Source organism: Lampetra fluviatilis, chromosome 44 (assembly GCF_964198595.1).
Source record: "Lampetra fluviatilis chromosome 44, kcLamFluv1.1, whole genome shotgun sequence".
NCBI lineage: Eukaryota > Metazoa > Chordata > Hyperoartia > Petromyzontiformes > Petromyzontidae > Lampetra > Lampetra fluviatilis.
In genome coordinates, this window is record NC_136318.1 from 2310995 (window position 1) to 2329633 (window position 18639).

At 45.0% G+C, this 18639-nt stretch overlaps 1 protein-coding gene across 1 annotated transcript in view; it reads right to left on the reverse strand.

Moving 5' to 3' along the window:
- The window catches only part of LOC144947219 (F-actin-capping protein subunit alpha-2-like), a 31614-nt gene extending 21011 nt beyond the window's left edge, over positions 1-10603 (reverse strand). The window contains exons 1-2 of the mRNA XM_078876415.1: positions 10522-10603; positions 549-612 (exon numbers count right to left, since the gene is read on the reverse strand). Coding sequence (XP_078732541.1) covers positions 549-612; positions 10522-10560 — 103 coding nt within the window. The 5' untranslated portion in view covers positions 10561-10603. The remainder of the gene's footprint in view (positions 1-548; positions 613-10521) is intronic.
- Between the last annotated feature and the right edge of the window lie 8036 nt (positions 10604-18639).

Consider the following 18639-nt stretch of genomic DNA (forward strand, 5'->3'; position numbering starts at 1 on the left):
ACATTATCAGAACGTATAGCGTGACAGAAGGTGCCAGGCTAAGGTACGACAAGCTCAGAATGGTTTTTATTATTCTAAAAATTACGGTATTATGTAACCTTGGTGACAGACAAGATTACTGAGTGTGTTAACCATACAAATAAATCACACATTTGTCTCATTGGACATAATCTACACTTTAACAACTTAAACAAAACACAGCAAAGTGTTTCTCTCCATGTGCAGTGTGCCAGATGGCCAGTTTCTGCAAAGCCAACCAAATATCAGCTGATGGCAGTAAGTGCCACCCTCAGTTCCACATAGTGAAGATACTAAAAAAAGTGAGTGGAATTTCATCTACACATCATATATAGCCATTAAAAGCTGTTGAAATAATAAACAGTTTTATGTACATGGACAAAATTTAAATTATTATGGCTAGGAAAACCTATATGTTAGAATACAAGACAGGGTTTAAAACAAAACAATAGTACATTTTGAACCCTTGAGTAGACGGAGTAGTGAATATTTGAAGGTAGCGTAAGAAAACAGGCTAAGCAGAAACTTACCGTTAAACACCTCGTTAAACTCCCCCGGAGGTGCATGTTTGATGAAGTTGGCCGCAATCCGCACCTGAAACAAAAATATAGCTTCATTAAAAAAAAATTCAATTACAAAGCACATGACAAACACACTATTTAAAAACCAGTAACTTTAGAAAACTACACAGCCGATCCCTGCTTTTACGACACAATGCATTGCTGGAAAGGCCGTCGTAAATCGGATATTATTTTGCCATTGATGGCAGAAACGTTGGAAACATCACTTGCCGGTGATTTTTTTCCTTTCATGAGCAATATTTAAAAACGGGGTTTAATGAGTAAAAATCCACAAAAACACTTGAGGATAACAAAAGCTTCATGCCAAGTCACATCGGAAACAAGACTGCCTCTGTTCAATTGTGTTCAGAGTCGTTGTTGGAATACAGTTTTTTTTCCGTCGTAAATCGATCCATATGGTGGCATTATATGAAACTCTTAAATGTGGATCACCACTGTAAAACCGGAGACCACCTGTAACAATTCAACTGCAATGTAAGTCGACAAAACCAGCAACACCAATCATCGAATTCCAAAACACAAGAGGTTGCATGAAAACTTCCCAACATCAAAATGAAAGGCCATAAATATCTGTGAAGGGGGTGGCAATTTGCGGGGCCATCTTAGAGAAGTGATGCAAGGCTGCATTTCCCTCCCCATGACAGAGGGGGGGACACAGTTCCAGCAACAGATTGACACGATGTACATTCACGTGCAAAATGAGTTTCATTTGCAAATGTAGGCTTCCAAAAGAAATTGAATATTAAACAGCCGTCTCTCCTCCAATCGGATGCAATTACTTCACTTCAGAATTTTACAAATAGCAATTAAATCAAAAGTTTCTTGTTTTACCCCAACAAAAGGTAAATGTGCCCAGGAATGCAATCCCAGCGGTATTGTGCCTTGTCCTCACAAGATCAAACATTGCCACAATGCATTGTCCCAGCAACCTTGTATAATTTTAATGAGCTTACTCATTAATTCTAGATTTGAAGCTTTCGTGACTGCAAGGATTCATACTCTGAGGGGTTTTTTTTTCATACGCTACAGCAATTTTACTGGAGCAGTTACACCTGATTGCGGAGGCTTGTGTTGCTTCCAAAACGTCTCGAGTCAATTTATTTTAAAAATTTACCTACGTGACTGTACCGAAAAAAAACAAAGAGTATGAGCTTAGTCATACTTTTTAATGATCGACGTGTTTGCCTGCTACTCAATAGCGGCTATTAGTTACCTATTCGTATGCCTATTAAACATAGGCGCTCAGAAAACATCTTAAAAGAATGTCCTCAACAGGCCTCACGGTGTGAACAAGTGCAGCCTCCAAACCCGTGTCGAATCTGTATCTCTGGCCTCTCTGTTTCTGTGCTGTAAAGAAGGGCCATCGCCCAAAACGTCGCCCGCTGACTGTCGTAACGTTCTAACCTGCCCCTACTGGACACCTGTGAAAGAGCTTTATTGCTCTTCGGATTCTTCCTGCAGGATAAATATTCTGATTCTGTAAAAAAAATGTAGGGCCAGTGTTATTGTCGAATGTGTTGAGGTCGGTTTGTTTCACCAAACATGCTGTTACACACACGCAGATGTACTACATCAAAAACAAATGCATTCATTGCATCACCAAAACGTGCTTAGTTTCCAAGGCATCTGTCATTGTTTGTGAAATAATATTTACTCTGCTTCAAGGCAGCAATCTCTGAAGCATGGTTCTGTATCCCCAGCACTTGAGATATTTACATTTTACAAAAAACACCCTCTACACAATGACTCCTGTTGTACAGCGTGTATGTGTTACTCTCTCGCGTGGCCCAGGGCAGAACGGCACAGCACGTTTTTCGCAGCGTGCCATTCATCACATTTCACTCTGCGCTCGCTTCGCATCATGCCGTAAACTCCACGTTGAAATCCCGTTAAGATTGTGTGACCGGAATCATGTTACACTCTCCCCTGTATTTACACCACTGGTCTTTCAATGTTTGCGTTACAAAAATGCCCTTAGTAGTAGCCTTCTTTTGTCGGTGTTTAATGTAACAAGTGTATCGCGTGTAATGTTAACATTGTTTCTAAAGCTGGGGTATTTTGAAAAGTTCCTCGGCTAACGGCAGACTTTAATAAGAAGCCATGAGGCGCAAACTATCAGGCATGCCACCACCGATGACTTCAACATAAACACGCACATTCTGGTGGAACAAGTGGAATGGCTTACAAAATAAATAAAAACACCATTCGAAGCCTGTTGCTTTTTTGTTTCAAACTACTAACGAAAGAAGGCAACTTTAGACGTTTAGCAACGTCTCAAAAAGGGGTTTAAGAGAGAGTCGAGGAGAGCAAGAGACGTTGCCCAGTGGGATGGCAGCCACACCCCACACTGTCCTACGAGGAATCTCACCATTCCTGCCAAGCAAGTGGCGACACTCAATCGCACACTGGCTCTGCCGAGGTGCAAGCCCCCTACACACTACATCAGTGGTTCGTAACTTTTACTTGCAGCCTTGCACCCCATCTTTGGTTCTCAATTGTAAAAACAACGTATAATGTTAACAAATACATCGGGGTTTGATGAAACAAAGAAGTTGTTAAATTTCGATTTAAAGCTTTCGTGACTGCAGGGATTCATCTTCTTGGTTCTTTCGGTAAAGTCACGTAGAAGGGAAATAATACAATAATAAAAAATAATAAAATAATTCTCACGACGTTTCGGCCACAACGCGGGTGAAGAACAGGTCTGTCGGAAAGACAGTTGTTACTTAGGCGCCCGTGCTCAATTTGTGTTTCGATGGTTTACCTTCTAAAAAAATCTGGCAATGTCTCGCACCCCAGGTAAAAAAAAACACTGATCTACTTCACTGTTGAGCAGTACACAGAGATGAGGAGCTGTTGCCCGTAACAGTGAAAGCCCCTCTGAGATGACCCTGTATTTAAGTGCCAGGCAAATGGGAGTCAATCTCCCGCGGAAGAGTCATTAAAAATATCGGGTATCGTGAAAAGTACTCGCAAATAAGAGAGCACATTCCAAAAACACTGCAAAGCGTGCAATGTAAACTGGATTTTTTTTTATTGTGTGCATGTTTTTATCAGTGTAATTGCCTTCCATCGGCACAGCCATTTAAATATACGTACAGCAGGTACTCAAATGTTCACCATTTATAAAATAATTCCACTATATTTGTAACTAAAATAGCTTTCAATTGTAACTCAAAACGGTTGTCATGTCTACAGGTGATATAGGTTGTGAGTATTGTTAATGATGTAGGTAATAATTCACTTCCCCCCCTCATTAATTATAATTTGGGGTCCCAACTCATAATAAAAATACTGTAGTTTGTTTTACCAGTGTCGTGCGTGGAATCTGAAATGGTTGCAAATGTTACATCAACCAGTGTCAGCAGCCAACAACATCATACGTCACCGATGAATGTTTTGTTCATGCAACAATCACTTTAAATCCATGAATCGTTGCAGGCCTGCTGTTTACGATATCATAATTTAATCGAATGCAAAGTGCATCCGGCATTCTCTGCCCTTCCAATGAACGTCATAAACACACATCATCAAGTCACCAGCAGAATGATTGCCTCTGTGAGAGCCGCTCTCCTTGTGAAATAAAATTCTTCATATTGCACCGCGCATATTGGCGAACGATGGTGGAACTGTGCACGTTTGCAAACTTGGAATGATCATGGACTGAAGCGACTTCCCCCTTGAATAGTGTCCAGTCGAACCCCTCTTAACGACGGTAATTGGTTCCACGAAACCGGTCGTTAAGCGAGTACTGGATAGGAAATACACGTGACAGGCTTCATTTGTTCCCATAGCACCGACACTATTTCACCCCAAAAAAATACTGTATAATATTTAAACAATGGATATTAATACATAAAGATAATAACAACATTACAAACACATAATATGAAAAGAAACATGGTTAATCGATGCATTAATTAATATTTACTGTACCTACAACAGCGTGTCGTTAACAGGGGAATGGTCAGTGAGCGAACACATTGGGCTCTATGGAGACCCGTCTACTATACACTACACTATACACTACACTATACACTACACTATACACTACACTATACACTACACTATACACAACTATACACTACACTATACACTACACTATACACTACACTTATACACTACACTTATACACTACACTATACACTACACTATACAACACATTGGAATCTATGGAAACCCGTCGTTAAGCGATTAGTCGTTAACAGGGGTGGTCGTTAAGAGGGGTTCTACTCTACAATACCAAACACTACACTACTATACTACACACTACACTACACCTACTACACTACACATTGGGCTCTGAGGCCCGTCGTTAAACGACTAGTTGTTCACAGGGGTGCTCGTTAACAGGGGGTTCTCCTCTACAAGACTGCTCCCCCCCCCCACTGGACATGATTGTCAAGAAATTATCCGCCAGTCGGTTCGCGTCCTTGCGCCCAGCGCGTCAATAGCGCATGGCGAGTCAAGGCAAAGTTAAAACATTAAAAAATCTTGTTAGGACTCGTTGTTATTCCGGATAGAGTTATTGTCCTTTCTTTCTGTCGCCGTGAAAGCGCGTTTTTTAAAACATCCGCATTGGTGTCCTACTAAAACAAATGTATCTCGAGAATTGCATGGGAGATCAAATGTATCTGAACTCCTCACTCTCCCCATATTAATTTTTTTGAGCAAATACCCTCACACCTTACGCATCACACACCTGCCTTGCAGGCAGCAGCAACCAAAGCCTCCTATATAGAGGCTCTTGCACAATGTGTGTGTGTGTTTCAGTGGGAGATTATACAGCGTTAATAACACATTCAACCACGCGTTTCTTTTCGTTCACTTGGCATCTGTGTGTTGTGCAAATGTGAAGGGCGAGGGGGGAAACAATGAAAGCCTGTACTGTGCAAAATTCATGCACGTACGATTCGTTTGCAATGAAACACAAGAGAGACGATATCTCACCTTTTTAAATTTCGATTTAAAGCTTTCGTGACTGCAGGGATTCATCTTCTTGGTTCTTTCGGTAAAGTCACGTTTATATATTTTTTTCATTTAAATGTACAAATGTAATGTCAGTTGTACGCATACAGCAAAGTAATTTTCACGCAAATGTATATGTTATCCTAAAGCTGTGCCGCGTGCTTTAATGCCCTGACTAATGACATGTTAATGCCACGTGACCCCCTGGCACAGCGTTTCTCACGCTCTTTGCAGATCTACTTCTTGCACGAGAATGTTATCCCTATGGGCCCCCAAATGACTGTAGACTCCGTGTCAATAGAAGAATACAAAACCATTTAGTCAATCTTCACCCTGCCATTGTGGTTACCTTTGTTGACTTTTATCAGCTCAAGAAGTTAAACAAAACATGTAGACCCTCCTTCTTCTTTACCAAGTTATGGTTCCGTTTTCTACACCGGCTACAGTGCAAATTCCTCTTCTGGTGTATAAATATCCTGCCGAGCAAGCATTGCCACGGTCTGACTGGGGCAGATGCCACTGCCTCAATGTGCTGAACAAGGAGTAGCCACAGCAGCAGTTACCGAGCCAGCCAGGGCTTCACTGAGCCACTGTACAACACAGAATATTCCGGCCACCACTCATGACGACTGCAGCTCAAACCTGAAGTACCCGAACCACAAACGAGTGCACAAAGGTTATTGTTGTCATGCGATTACAGTGCCTCCGTGTCCAAGTACAAATATTAAACAAAGGAGTTAGTCATCCCCCACTTCAGCGGGGGGAAAAAATGCAGCCTCTATCAGCAAGTTGTTATGCTGCAAAGCCTTACCTGACTGAAATACTATACCGTATTTGCCTTTGGAACATTACAATAAAGCCTCTGCTTAGCAATGCAAAGCAAATATTGAATTAGAAAATCCATGTTCAGATTTACACTGATTTTATATGAAGGCACTTAGAAAAAACTCAAGTTTAGCACTGACGATATTTCCAGTTCCAAGTGCACAATTATCAGTGATCATAAAAGAAATCTATTTTTTAAGAGGTTAATATCGTGAGTATACATAAGTAACATAAAGGACATAAGCCCTACGATAAGAAACTCATGACATTACTGTATTGCTCAATCTGTACCTGAGTAACAATAACGTTATTTGGCAAATAAGATATTACTTTGAAAAAAAAAATCTAAAATAATGTCAAATACCCTGAATCTATATTCACCTCAATCAGGATTCTGCATGGCTCACGAACCATCAATGCATTCTGAGTGGTAGTACAGTATACCTGCAATATAAACAATACCTAACCCACATCATCAATGCAAAGACAACTATGTAGTGGTTCCATCATCATCATGAGCCATGAACTATCCATAGTTGGATGGAGACCTCAACCAAGTCATGCAAATCGCTCAAGATTCTGCCTTGCAACAATCCACCTTGCTCCTTCTTACACACGAGCAAATTCGATTCCTCCATCTCTTCCAAACCACTTGAATCGGTTCTCATCCACCTCATTTAATAATTTTCATTGCGGTCGATCTTCAATTACCACCCTAGGCATACATACCTAGGACAGCACATTAACTTATCCAACCAATCCAGGTAATCGCCATGGTAAGTATTCCCAATGGCAATGGAAATAGCCATAACGTCCATTAAAAAGTACACTCATGTCCTTTACAGGCTTAAAATTTTCATACCATTATAATTAAGTACCAAAGATTACTATTAGGCACCTTTAGCCAGGAAAGCCTCAATGAGTCTCATGACTTTGTCAGGATGGTCCTGCAACGCTTTTGCGGTGGTGGGGAGGGGGGGGGGAAAGATTGATATGCATATTACAAATGAATTATCTGTGGGTAAGTTATACAAATTTCATAATTAAGACATTTCCAAAACATGATAAAATCCCCAAAAATTCGTACGTGTTATATTTACTACACTGGAGCGTGGCAATGCGGGTAGATGGTTTCAACTCATGACAGGAGGATACAAAGTAAAATACTGGCCTCAGCTCAGCAGATTACCCACTTGTGGTTGAGAAAAGGAGGATTGCTCTGGGGGAGGGGAACGTTGACAGTGAAAATGTTGAAATTACATCAATGGTTAAGAGCTACGAAGGGAAATAAGAAGTGTACAAACAAAATAAATATAATGTACTGAACTACAATCAAACACGCATCTCCCAGTAGGTCAAAAGCATCCCTATCGCAAATTCACTCACATCATGTTCAGTCAATAAAGAAAATAGCGCAATTTTATAGTGGTCGTAAACATGTTATTTTTTAAGTTAGCTATTAAATAAGTTAACTGTTAACAACCTTAAGCGCTTTCCGAGATGACTAATTTTCTTAAACAATATGGATATTAAAAAAAAACCTATATTAACATAATTAAATGTCAACGTTCCACAATATCTCTTGTGCCAGGTTTGATGCACAAGGCTGTGCAGTGTAGCTAACACTTTCTGACATGGGATGGGTAATGAGGCACATCAAAGTACAGTAACTTGGATATGTAGACAGGAACAGACCAAGCATCCTGCATCCTTTTTTCTGGTTTGACAGTCTAATGATCTTGTGCAAAGAACATCGCCCATTTGCTTCACATTTATTTAATATGGGACTACCACCAGCTCAAATGGGATGTTTACAAGCACGAGATTGATTTCGGTCTGCTTTCCTCACAAGGGACATAGGCCCAACGGACCTCTAGATCTTGCTGTATTCGTGAAGTCCCTCTGATCTAGATTAACAGCCAATGCTTTGGGTATAAGGCAAGCAAGCAATATAACGTGGCGAGCAGAGCCAACACCCGACCTGTTTTGCTTGAGAACACCACAAGGCATGAGAATGTAGATATTTTTTTTGTAATCCTCTGGATTATTCACAACGTTCACCCTGAACTATTATGAAAGTGTTGAGCTTGGTGTAGATTTTGCAGGAGGGTACTTTTTAAAACCACCTATAAGCAACAGCAACACGTCTGTCGCCATAAACTCCAAACGCATTGATATTGTGCATGCAATTACACATTCTCCTTCAGGGGTCAATGCAGACCATAAACCCTTCGGGGGAGGAATGTGACAAGCAAAATTATGCAAGTGGAGGTTGGTCATGCCATAGACACTGGACCACAAGCGAGAGATTTCGACCACTGGCTCTGGACCCGCCACGGAAAAAAACGTGCCACTTAATCGCACGTTTGAGCAAGTACTCTTGATAATGCATTCTTCAATTCCTAACGCGCAGTGTTTGACCCAAAGAATATATGGATACGATTAATTCTTGTTGGATGAAGCAGTAGGTTTAGTTCCCGAAAAATAAACTGGCGAGCGAAGAAATACCCTGCTAAAGATTGAAATAAATCAGTTACTACGGTACAATACTTGCTCAGACTTCCTGCAATCCTAACACGACTATGAACAATACTTTAAAATGCGTCGTCATCCAAGTCTCACAATGCCTACATTGCGCAATAACAGAACTTAAAGTGTTCGTAATTACTTCGCAAAATACTCCAATGCCACAAAGCTCACTAAAAGTCAAGGCACTTTCTGTTGTGTGCCTTGACTTTGTTATTGAAAATACTCTTAACGTTGTCTATATATACACACAAAAGGTATTCTTACATATAAAAGACGAGTAGTACAGATTATACAAAAGGCCAATAATAAGACGCGTTCAGCTACTGGATGTGCCACTTGTCTGCTGTTGTGAGTCGCGTGAATATTGCCAAATCCTGTACACAAATGGCAGCAATACATGGCAAATAAGACGGTGTTTACACAGCAACCATATGGTAGAAATCACAGCGAAGTACTCTATTTAACCTTGCTGGATAAATAAAGGAAAGGATTTTGCTTTCAGGAGGGAGTCGGGCGGCATTGTGTGACGTTTGCCAACATTATCTTGTGTTTGTCATGTGGCAGGGGAAAAGCGAGGCGAAGAAGCGTGGCGCCGGATGCGTGAGAGAGACACAGCAGAGAGAGAGACAGGGGCGAGGTCTCTCGGGTTTTTTGTTGTTGCAGACCGCTGCTCGCGGACGCCCTCGGGCACCGCGAGTAACGGAGGCGGCGATCCACGGCGCCGGTGTGCAGATACACAAGAAGCCCTGGACGGAGAGAGAGAGAGACGCAGGGAGCCTAGAAAGGCGACAGAACGAGATGTGTGTGGTCGAGAGAGAGAGTTGTATGGGGTCCAGAGAGATGCGGTAGCGTGAGGCCGTGACCGTAAGAAACCGCGAAGGGATCCGAGGCATCGATACGAGGAGGGGGGGGGGGGAGGCGTGAGAAGCCGTGAGAAGTCGTGAAAGATGCCGTGAGAGATGTGTGAGGCAACGCAGCGTGAGACAGCGAGAGAGAGCACGAAGCCGCGTGATGGATGCGTGAGCGAGCCGCGAGGTTCTTTGAGACACGGGGCCCAGCCGTGAGCTCGCGAGAGGAAGGCCCGAGACGCGATCGGGAAGGCGCGAAAGCCTGCGGGATGGGGAGAGCGTGAGAGGCGTGAGAAGCGTGAGTTGTTGATGTCTCGTGGAGGGGGGGGGGGCCGTGGCATCGGCGAACAACGCGGAAGTGTTGGCGAACGGGCCCCGCGCGGGGCGTCGTCCCCCGGGACAGGGTCGGGGTGGTGGTGGTGGGGGGTAGGAGAAGCCCCGGGCGGGCGAGGGCGAGAGAAGAGCAGCCCCGGCGAGCCCCGTGCGAGGCGGCGAGAGAGCGCACGAGGAGAGAGAGAGAGACACGGGAGAGAGGCCCGGGGTAGTGATGGGGGTGGAGGTAGTGGTGGTGGTGGTGGCCCGCGCCTCCCTCGGCCCCGTGCGGCGCCTCTGCTAGGCGATGGAGGGAGACGAAGAGCTCCCCGTAAACCCCCCCGCTCCACGGCGAGGACGTCTGGCCACCGCGCCGCGGCTTCCTCGCTGCCCGCCGCGGTGAAGGCGGCCCCCAGGGCGCCCCGAGGTGGTCCCCTCACCTTGTCCTGCTCCGAGATCTGCTCCTCGTAGTCCGCCATCTTGCGCCACCGCGAGCCCCGCCCGCCACCGCGCGCGATGCATGCCGGGAGCGGCGCGCCCCGCTGCCGCCTCCGTGCCCATATAAGGCGCGGGGCCTCCAGCAGCCAATCAGGCTGAGGCTCGCAGAGATTCAGACACACACAGAGATTCAGAGACACGCTCAGACTCACAGAGACACACTCAGAGACTCAAAGCCACGCTCAGACTCACTGAGCCACAGACTGACAGAGACTCACAGAGACACACTCAGACTCACAGAGCCACACAGAGATACACACAGAGACTCAGAGCCACACTCAGACTCACTGAGCCACACACAGAGCCACACTCAGACTCACTGAGCCACAGACTCACAGAGACTCTCTCAGACTCACAGAGCCACAGACAGAGCCAGACTCAGACTCACAGAGCCACAGACTCACAGAGACTCACTCAGACTCACAGATACACAGAGCCACACTCAGACTCACAGAGCCACACAGAGATACACACAGAGACTCAGAGCCACACTCAGACTCACTGAGCCACACACAGAGCCACACTAAGACTCACTGAGCCACAGACTCACAGAGACTCTCTCAGACTCACAGAGCCACAGACAGAGCCAGATTCAGACTCACAGAGCCACAGACTCACAGAGACTCACTCAGACTCACAGATACACAGAGCCACACTCAGACTCACAGAGCCACAGACTCACAGAGACTCACTCAGACTCACAGAGACTCAGAGCCACACACAGAGCCACACTCAGACTCACAGAAACTCACTCAGACTCACAGAGTAACTCACACACAGACTCACAGAGTAACTCACACACAGACTCACACACAGACTCACAGAGTAACTCACACACAGACTCACACACAGACTCACAGAGTAACTCACACACAGACTCACAGAGTAACTCACACACAGACTCACACACAGACTCACAGAGTAACTCACACACAGACTCACACACAGACTCACAGAGTAACAGTTAATAATTATAGAGCAGCTAGCTACACTGAGTGCAAGAACCATTACTAATCAGAAGAGCAGTCGGACAGGGACGAAATATATTCACAGTGGCATTAAAATATATTTTCCAAATATATTGAGATAAATGGAGAGTGTGCATTGGCCATCTCTGTTACAATTAATAATCGGAAATATTGTGTTGTGTAACCATGATGAGTGGCAATTAAATCGTATGCTAAAAAATTCTACACATTCAGTAGTAGGTTTTTACCCTTTAAACTGGTACAAAACTGACACCTTAATACAAGGCATCATGTTTGCAATAACCACAACACAAGTAGTCAAAATGCAAACAACAAAAAAACAACTCTGATGATGATAATGATATGCACTGTCCTTGAAGTTGATTGGTCCACACTCAAGACAGCTTTACTTAGAGCCTAGTCTCCATTGGTGATAACACCAAAAGGCGTACAACTCAAAGACAGCGCACTATCAGAGTATTGAGAGCTCGGGGTAAGCATTTACACTATGAGACCTCCTTTCCCAGTGGCAAAATATAGTAGTACCAGTTTAAAGGGTAAAAACCTACTACTATATTTTGCCACTGGTAAAGGAGGTCTCATAGTGTAAATTCTACACATTCGTCAATAACTGCCTTGAAATGAAAAATAAATACAATACTGTATCATTAATGAGTGCCAGGCTTCATGTGGGAGGACACCGGAGTTCCTTGAGAAACCCTTCTATGATGAGGGACAACACTCAACGGTCTGCACAGACGCGTTCACGAACCCGCTTCGTCTTCTGACATTACTTAGTGACCTCGCCGCTCAACGGGTGTGGAATTGAACAATTCTCAACGTGTCTTCTTGGTTCTTTCGGTAAAGTCACGTAGAATGGAAATAATAAAGTAATAAAAAAATAAAACATAATAAAATAATTCTCACGACGTTTCGGCCACAATGCAAGCAGCCGTCCTCAGGTGGAGAGCAGGTCTGTCGTCCTCAGGTGAAGAACAGGTCTGTCGGCAGACCTGCTCTCCACCTGAGGACGGCTGCTTGCGTTGTGGCCGAAACGTCGTGAGAATTATTTTATGTTTTATTTTTATTATTTTATTATTTCCATTCTACGTGACTTTACCGAAAGAACCAAGAAGATGAATCCCTGCAGTCACGAAAGCTTTGAATCGAAATGTAATTCTTTACGTGATCCGCCAACCCTCCCGTCACTGGATCACAGGGCGTGCTCCACCATGCCACGCACAGACCCTGACGAGGAATCGAACTTGCGCCTGCCAACTGAGCGGTGTGGCAACTGTCTGCAACCTTCCACTTGAAGGGCCATGGGAGCTCACGTTGGCGCCAGGATTTCCTAACGATGGTATCAACAACCCCCTGCTAGTATGCCATCACCAGAAATAGGGTTACAGTTGAACAATTGAACAGTTTATTTAGAATTTCCCTGCGGGCTCAGAAGCTCTTGAATCGGGTTTGATAAACAAAACAAAAACAACTGTCAAATTAAAACACAACGTTTGCAACAGGCCGCATAAAAACTATAAATACAATAAATACGGCAATGAAAAAAAGTCAACAACAAAAAACGTACAATATATTACTTAATTATAAAGTAAATATTTAACTAAAGTGAACATTAAGATTAGAGAAAGATATTGCAACATAGTGCATCTAGTGAGGAATAAGATTCGATACAATATTGAAAAACAAAGGTGGGCAGGCGTGATGCTGGCCGAAGGGTAAATGTGTTTTAGTCCTGTGACATCAAAGTAATGTGAGAACTGAAAATACATTGCATCATAAACTATTACAATTTAAGAAAACGAAAAACTTGCATGATGTACAATTCTTATATGTTTCAATTGTTTATTGCAGTTCTAAATGTGTATGCGGATGATATCCTTTGTACAAAAACTCACAAACTGTACATGACACTAGATTCCTTAGGATATCAAATGGTCTGACTTATTTTTCATATCCATAAGCACATCATTATCCAGCTACCATACCTCCTCAGATTGTGCCGAGGACTGGTATACATTTAAAAAAATGGATTTGAGGTGTGTCTGGGTATCGATGTGGAACTTGTGATCACATTGCTAACAGCCGAAACACAAGGGACCCACCACCCCACCATCATCGATGATGATGATGAGCGAGATGGTGAGACTGAATGTGATGATGACGATGGTGAGTAGAGCAAGGGGCGGATACTCAAAGTTCCCTGTCCTCACCTCCCCACCACACCACATTCCAACTCTGAACACCCACACACATCATCATCAGCCACCAATGAAAACACCAGCGCACAGCCCAATTGAATACACGTTCAGTGGGACAATTGTATGGAGGCCAACAAAACATCTAAAACCAACAACAAAAGAACAATTGCCGCCGAGGTGTTGTGGCCGAAACGTCGTGAGAATTTAAATTGTATTATGTTTTATTTTTATTATTTTATTATTTCCCTTCTACGTGACTTCACCGAAAGAACCAAGGAGATGAATACCTGCAGTCACGAAAGCTTGAAATCGAACTGCATTACATAACTCGTGCACTCATAGACCTCAGCCAGTTGCAGTTATCTAAAGATCCACATGGCTCTTGAATGCGCCTGCTGGCTCTGCGAGCTCAAACTCTGACGATGGAATCTCACGGAATGTATCTGCAAACGTCCCAGCGGTCTCTAGGTGGCAGTAAGTGAATGCACACCACGTGTGCAGGAGGAGTGGTTTTTTTGTTATGACAACAGTGCTGTTACTCGACGATGCTTGCTTACCTCGAAAGGTTTTACTGGCAGGAACCGCCAGGTTACACCAGCCCACAGGAGATTATTGTGTCCGTCCGTCGTGCATCCAAAAATGGGAGGGGTGGGGCTGGGTGGAGTGTTGAGGGTGGGGTGGGGCTGGGTGGGTGGGGAGGGAGGAGCTGGGTGGGAAGGGGAGGGTGGGGAGGGGCTGGGTGAGGAGGGGCTGGGTGGGGTGGGACTGGGTGGGGAGGGAGGGGCTGGGTGGGGAGGGGCTGGGTGGGGAGGGGCTGGTCACCCCGTGGTGCCCTTATAAAACTCAACGTTTAACCTACTCACGCCGGCTTGTGCCCGCCCTCACAGTCGAACATATTTGCGGAATACACCACGCCGCCGTTGACCCTGGCCATTGACCGAGCAACCCAACGTTCCTACCAGCTCCCTCCGCAGGACAATGTGTTTTTTCAGGAGGGTCCTGCCAAGATTTCGCGGTAGAGGGCGATGCTGCTCAGTGTAACTCGCTGGTGCTCGACTTGCACGTGCAACTTACGGTAGAACGAGTTGAGAGCTCAATAACAAATTGGCCCCAATATCCCCCCCCCCCTCCAAACAAAACTGTCGTAACAGAGACTTGAAACTCCGTAACGCTTCGATAAAAGTGCGTCATTGTTCTCATTGCTAGTGCACACCTCAAATGCCCTTATCAGTGCCCCACCTTATTACAGACCAACTCACACCCTATTGGCCACCCCGTGTCCCTCACCAATCTCAACGTTCATCCTACAAAGCCCCATCGCAAGGGAGAAACACAAATACATTTTTGTGCCCGTATTGAAACGGCTGTACGCCGTATGGACCTGAAAACTCAATTTCCCTGCACAAGAATACGGGGTAAACTGTATGGGCTGACAGATTTTCACTACCCAGTGTCTCACTACCCAGTGTCTCACTACCCAGTGTCTCACTACCCAGTGTCTCACCACCCAGTGTCTCACTACCAGTGTCTCACTACCCAGTGTCTCACTACCCAGTGTCTCACCACCCAGTGTCTCACTACCCAGTGTCTCACTACCCAGTGTCTCACTACCCAGTGTCTCACCACCCAGTGTCTCACTACCAGTGTCTCACTACCCAGTGTCTCACTACCCAGTGTCTCTCTACCCAGTGTCTCACTACCCAGTGTCTCTCTACCCAATGTCTCACTACCCAGTGTCTCTCTACCCAGTGTCTCTCTACCCAGTGTCTCACTACCCAGTGTCTCTCTACCCAGTGTCTCACCACCAGTGTCTCACTACCCAGTGTCTCTATACCAGTGTCTCACTACCCAGTGTCTCTCTACCCAATGTCTCACTACCCAGTGTCTCACCTCCCAGTGTCTCACTACCCAGTGTCTCACTACCAGTGTCTCACTACCCAGTGTCTCACTACCCAGTGTCTCACCACCAGTGTCTCACTACCCAGTGTCTCTATACCAATGTCTCACTACCCAGTGTCTCACTACCCAGTGTCTCACTACCCAGTGTCTCACCACCCAGTGTCTCACTACCATACCTTTCAACCCCTTATCAACTCAGACCTTATTGGTTACCTGGTCAAATAAATATAAATAATTTGTCGTTTAGTAAATAAATTAAGTAAAATATTCCAATTGCATTAGTACATCAATTCTCAAGCCTGGGAAAGGCAGTAAAACAACAGCAAAAACAGACACAGACCACAGCAAGACAACATCGAGTAAAATTGTACATTAAAATGTAACTATCGCTACATTATATTCTTGGTTCTTTCTGTAAAGTCACGTAGAAGGGAAACAATAAAATAATAAAAATATAAAACAATACAATTCTCACGACGTTTCGATTGCAACACAAGCAATCATCATCAGGTGTGAAACCCACAGCAAGAAAATTTGAAAAAGTGGCGTTTTTTTATTTTCTTAAAGTTAGCACCAGCGATTTAAAATCAAAATGTATCGCTACATTGTTAAGAATTTAAAAAAAACTATAGTTTAGTTAACAAAAACATTCTGTCGTTAAGGACGTGGGTAACGATCTGCGATTGTATTGAGTGAGTGTGTGTGGGGGGGTCTGGGAGTCGCTGAGTGGGAGGAGTGGCAACGCATGAAGCCGGATCTTGCCACGTGCTGCGCTCACCGCACTCAAAGCTTCGCGTGGACAACAACAAACGGAGAAGACACGCGGAGAGACGGAGAGTCCCCAGCTTGACATCACCACGACACACACAGCACACACACACACAGCGCACACACACAGCACACACACACAGCACACAGGGCACCTGCCCAGGGCGGAGGAGAGCGATGACCACCACCAGCACCACCAGCACCCCACAGCACAATCGCCACGACTCGCCGCTGTGGATTCGCGAGGCATCCTCAGACGACGCTGCACGCCTCGTGCGGCGTTATCGGTGAGCAGCGCTCCCTGCCACCACTGCACGCGACCAGGCGACTGATCAGCGAGTTGCACGGCTCGGCACGGGGATATTGACGAGGCACGGACCACAGCGGAGACCCCAGGGGCTCTCAGCTACATCTGAGTTACTCAACTACCTGAGCTACTCAACTACCTGAGCTACTCAGCTACATCTGAGTTACTCAACTACCTGAGCTACTCAACTACCTGAGCTACTCAGCTACATCTGAGTTACTCAACTACCTGAGCTACTCAACTACCTGAGCTACTCAACTACCTGAGCTACTCAGCTACATCTGAGTTACTCAACTACCTGAGCTACTCAACTACCTGAGCTACTCAGCTACCTGAGCTACTCAACTACCTGAGCTACTCAGCTACATCTGAGTTACTCAACTACCTGAGCTACTCAACTACCTGAGCTACTCAACTACCTGAGCTACTCAACTACCTGAGCTACTCAGCTACATCTGAGTTACTCAACTACCTGAGCTACTCAACTACCTGAGCTACTCAACTACCTGAGCTACTCAACTACCTGAGCTACTCAGCTACATCTGAGTTACTCAACTACCTGAGCTACTCAACTACCTGAGCTACTCAACTACCTGAGCTACTCAGCTACATCTGAGCTACTCAACTACCTGAGCTACTCAACTACCTGAGCTACTCAACTACCTGAGCTACTCAGCTACCTGAGCTACTCAACTACCTGAGCTACTCAACTACCTGAGCTACTCAGCTACATCTGAGTTACTCAACTACCTGAGTTACTCAACTACCTGAGCTACTCAACTACCTGAGCTACTCAGCTACCTGAGCTACTCAACTACCTGAGCTACTCAGCTACATCTGAGCTACTCAACTACCTGAGTTACTCAACTACCTGAGCTACTCAACTACCTGAGCTACTCAACTACCTGAGCTACTCAACTACCTGAGCTACTCAGCTACATCTGAGTTACTCAACTACCTGAGCTACTCAACTACCTGAGCTACTCAACTACCTGAGCTACTCAGCTACCTGAGCTACTCAGCTACATCTGAGTTACTCAACTACCTGAGCTACTCAACTACCTGAGCTACTCAACTACATCTGAGCTACTCAACTACCTGAGTTACTCAACTACCTGAGCTACTCAACTACCTGAGCTACTCAACTACCTGAGCTACTCAACTACCTGAGCTACTCAGCTACATCTGAGTTACTCAACTACCTGAGCTACTCAACTACCTGAGCTACTCAACTACCTGAGCTACTCAGCTACCTGAGCTACTCAGCTACATCTGAGTTACTCAACTACCTGAGCTACTCAACTACCTGAGTTACTCAACTACCTGAGCTACTCAACTACCTGAGCTACTCAACTACCTGAGCTACTCAACTACCTGAGCTACTCAGCTACATCTGAGTTACTCAACTACCTGAGCTACTCAACTACCTGAGCTACTCAACTACCTGAGCTACTCAACTACCTGAGCTACTCAGCTACATCTGAGTTACTCAACTACCTGAGCTACTCAGCTACATCTGAAACTCAACTACCTGAGCTACTCAACTACCTGAGCTACTCAGCTACATCTGAAACTCAACTACCTGAGTTACTCAACTACATCTGAAACTCAACTACCTGAGCTACTGAACTACCTGAGCTACTCAGCTACATCTGAAACTCAACTACCTGAGTTACTCAACTACCCAGGCTACTCAACTACCCGGGGCTCTCAACTACCTGAGTTACTGAACTACCCAGGCTACTCAACTACATCTGAAACTCAACTACCTTAGTTTCTCAACTACCCGGGGTACTCAACTGCCCGGGCTACAGCTCCCAGAGTTTCGCACCCGTCGGATTTGGACAGCTGAGAGTTGGACACCGTCACTGCGGTGAGTGACTCACTTCACACCTCACA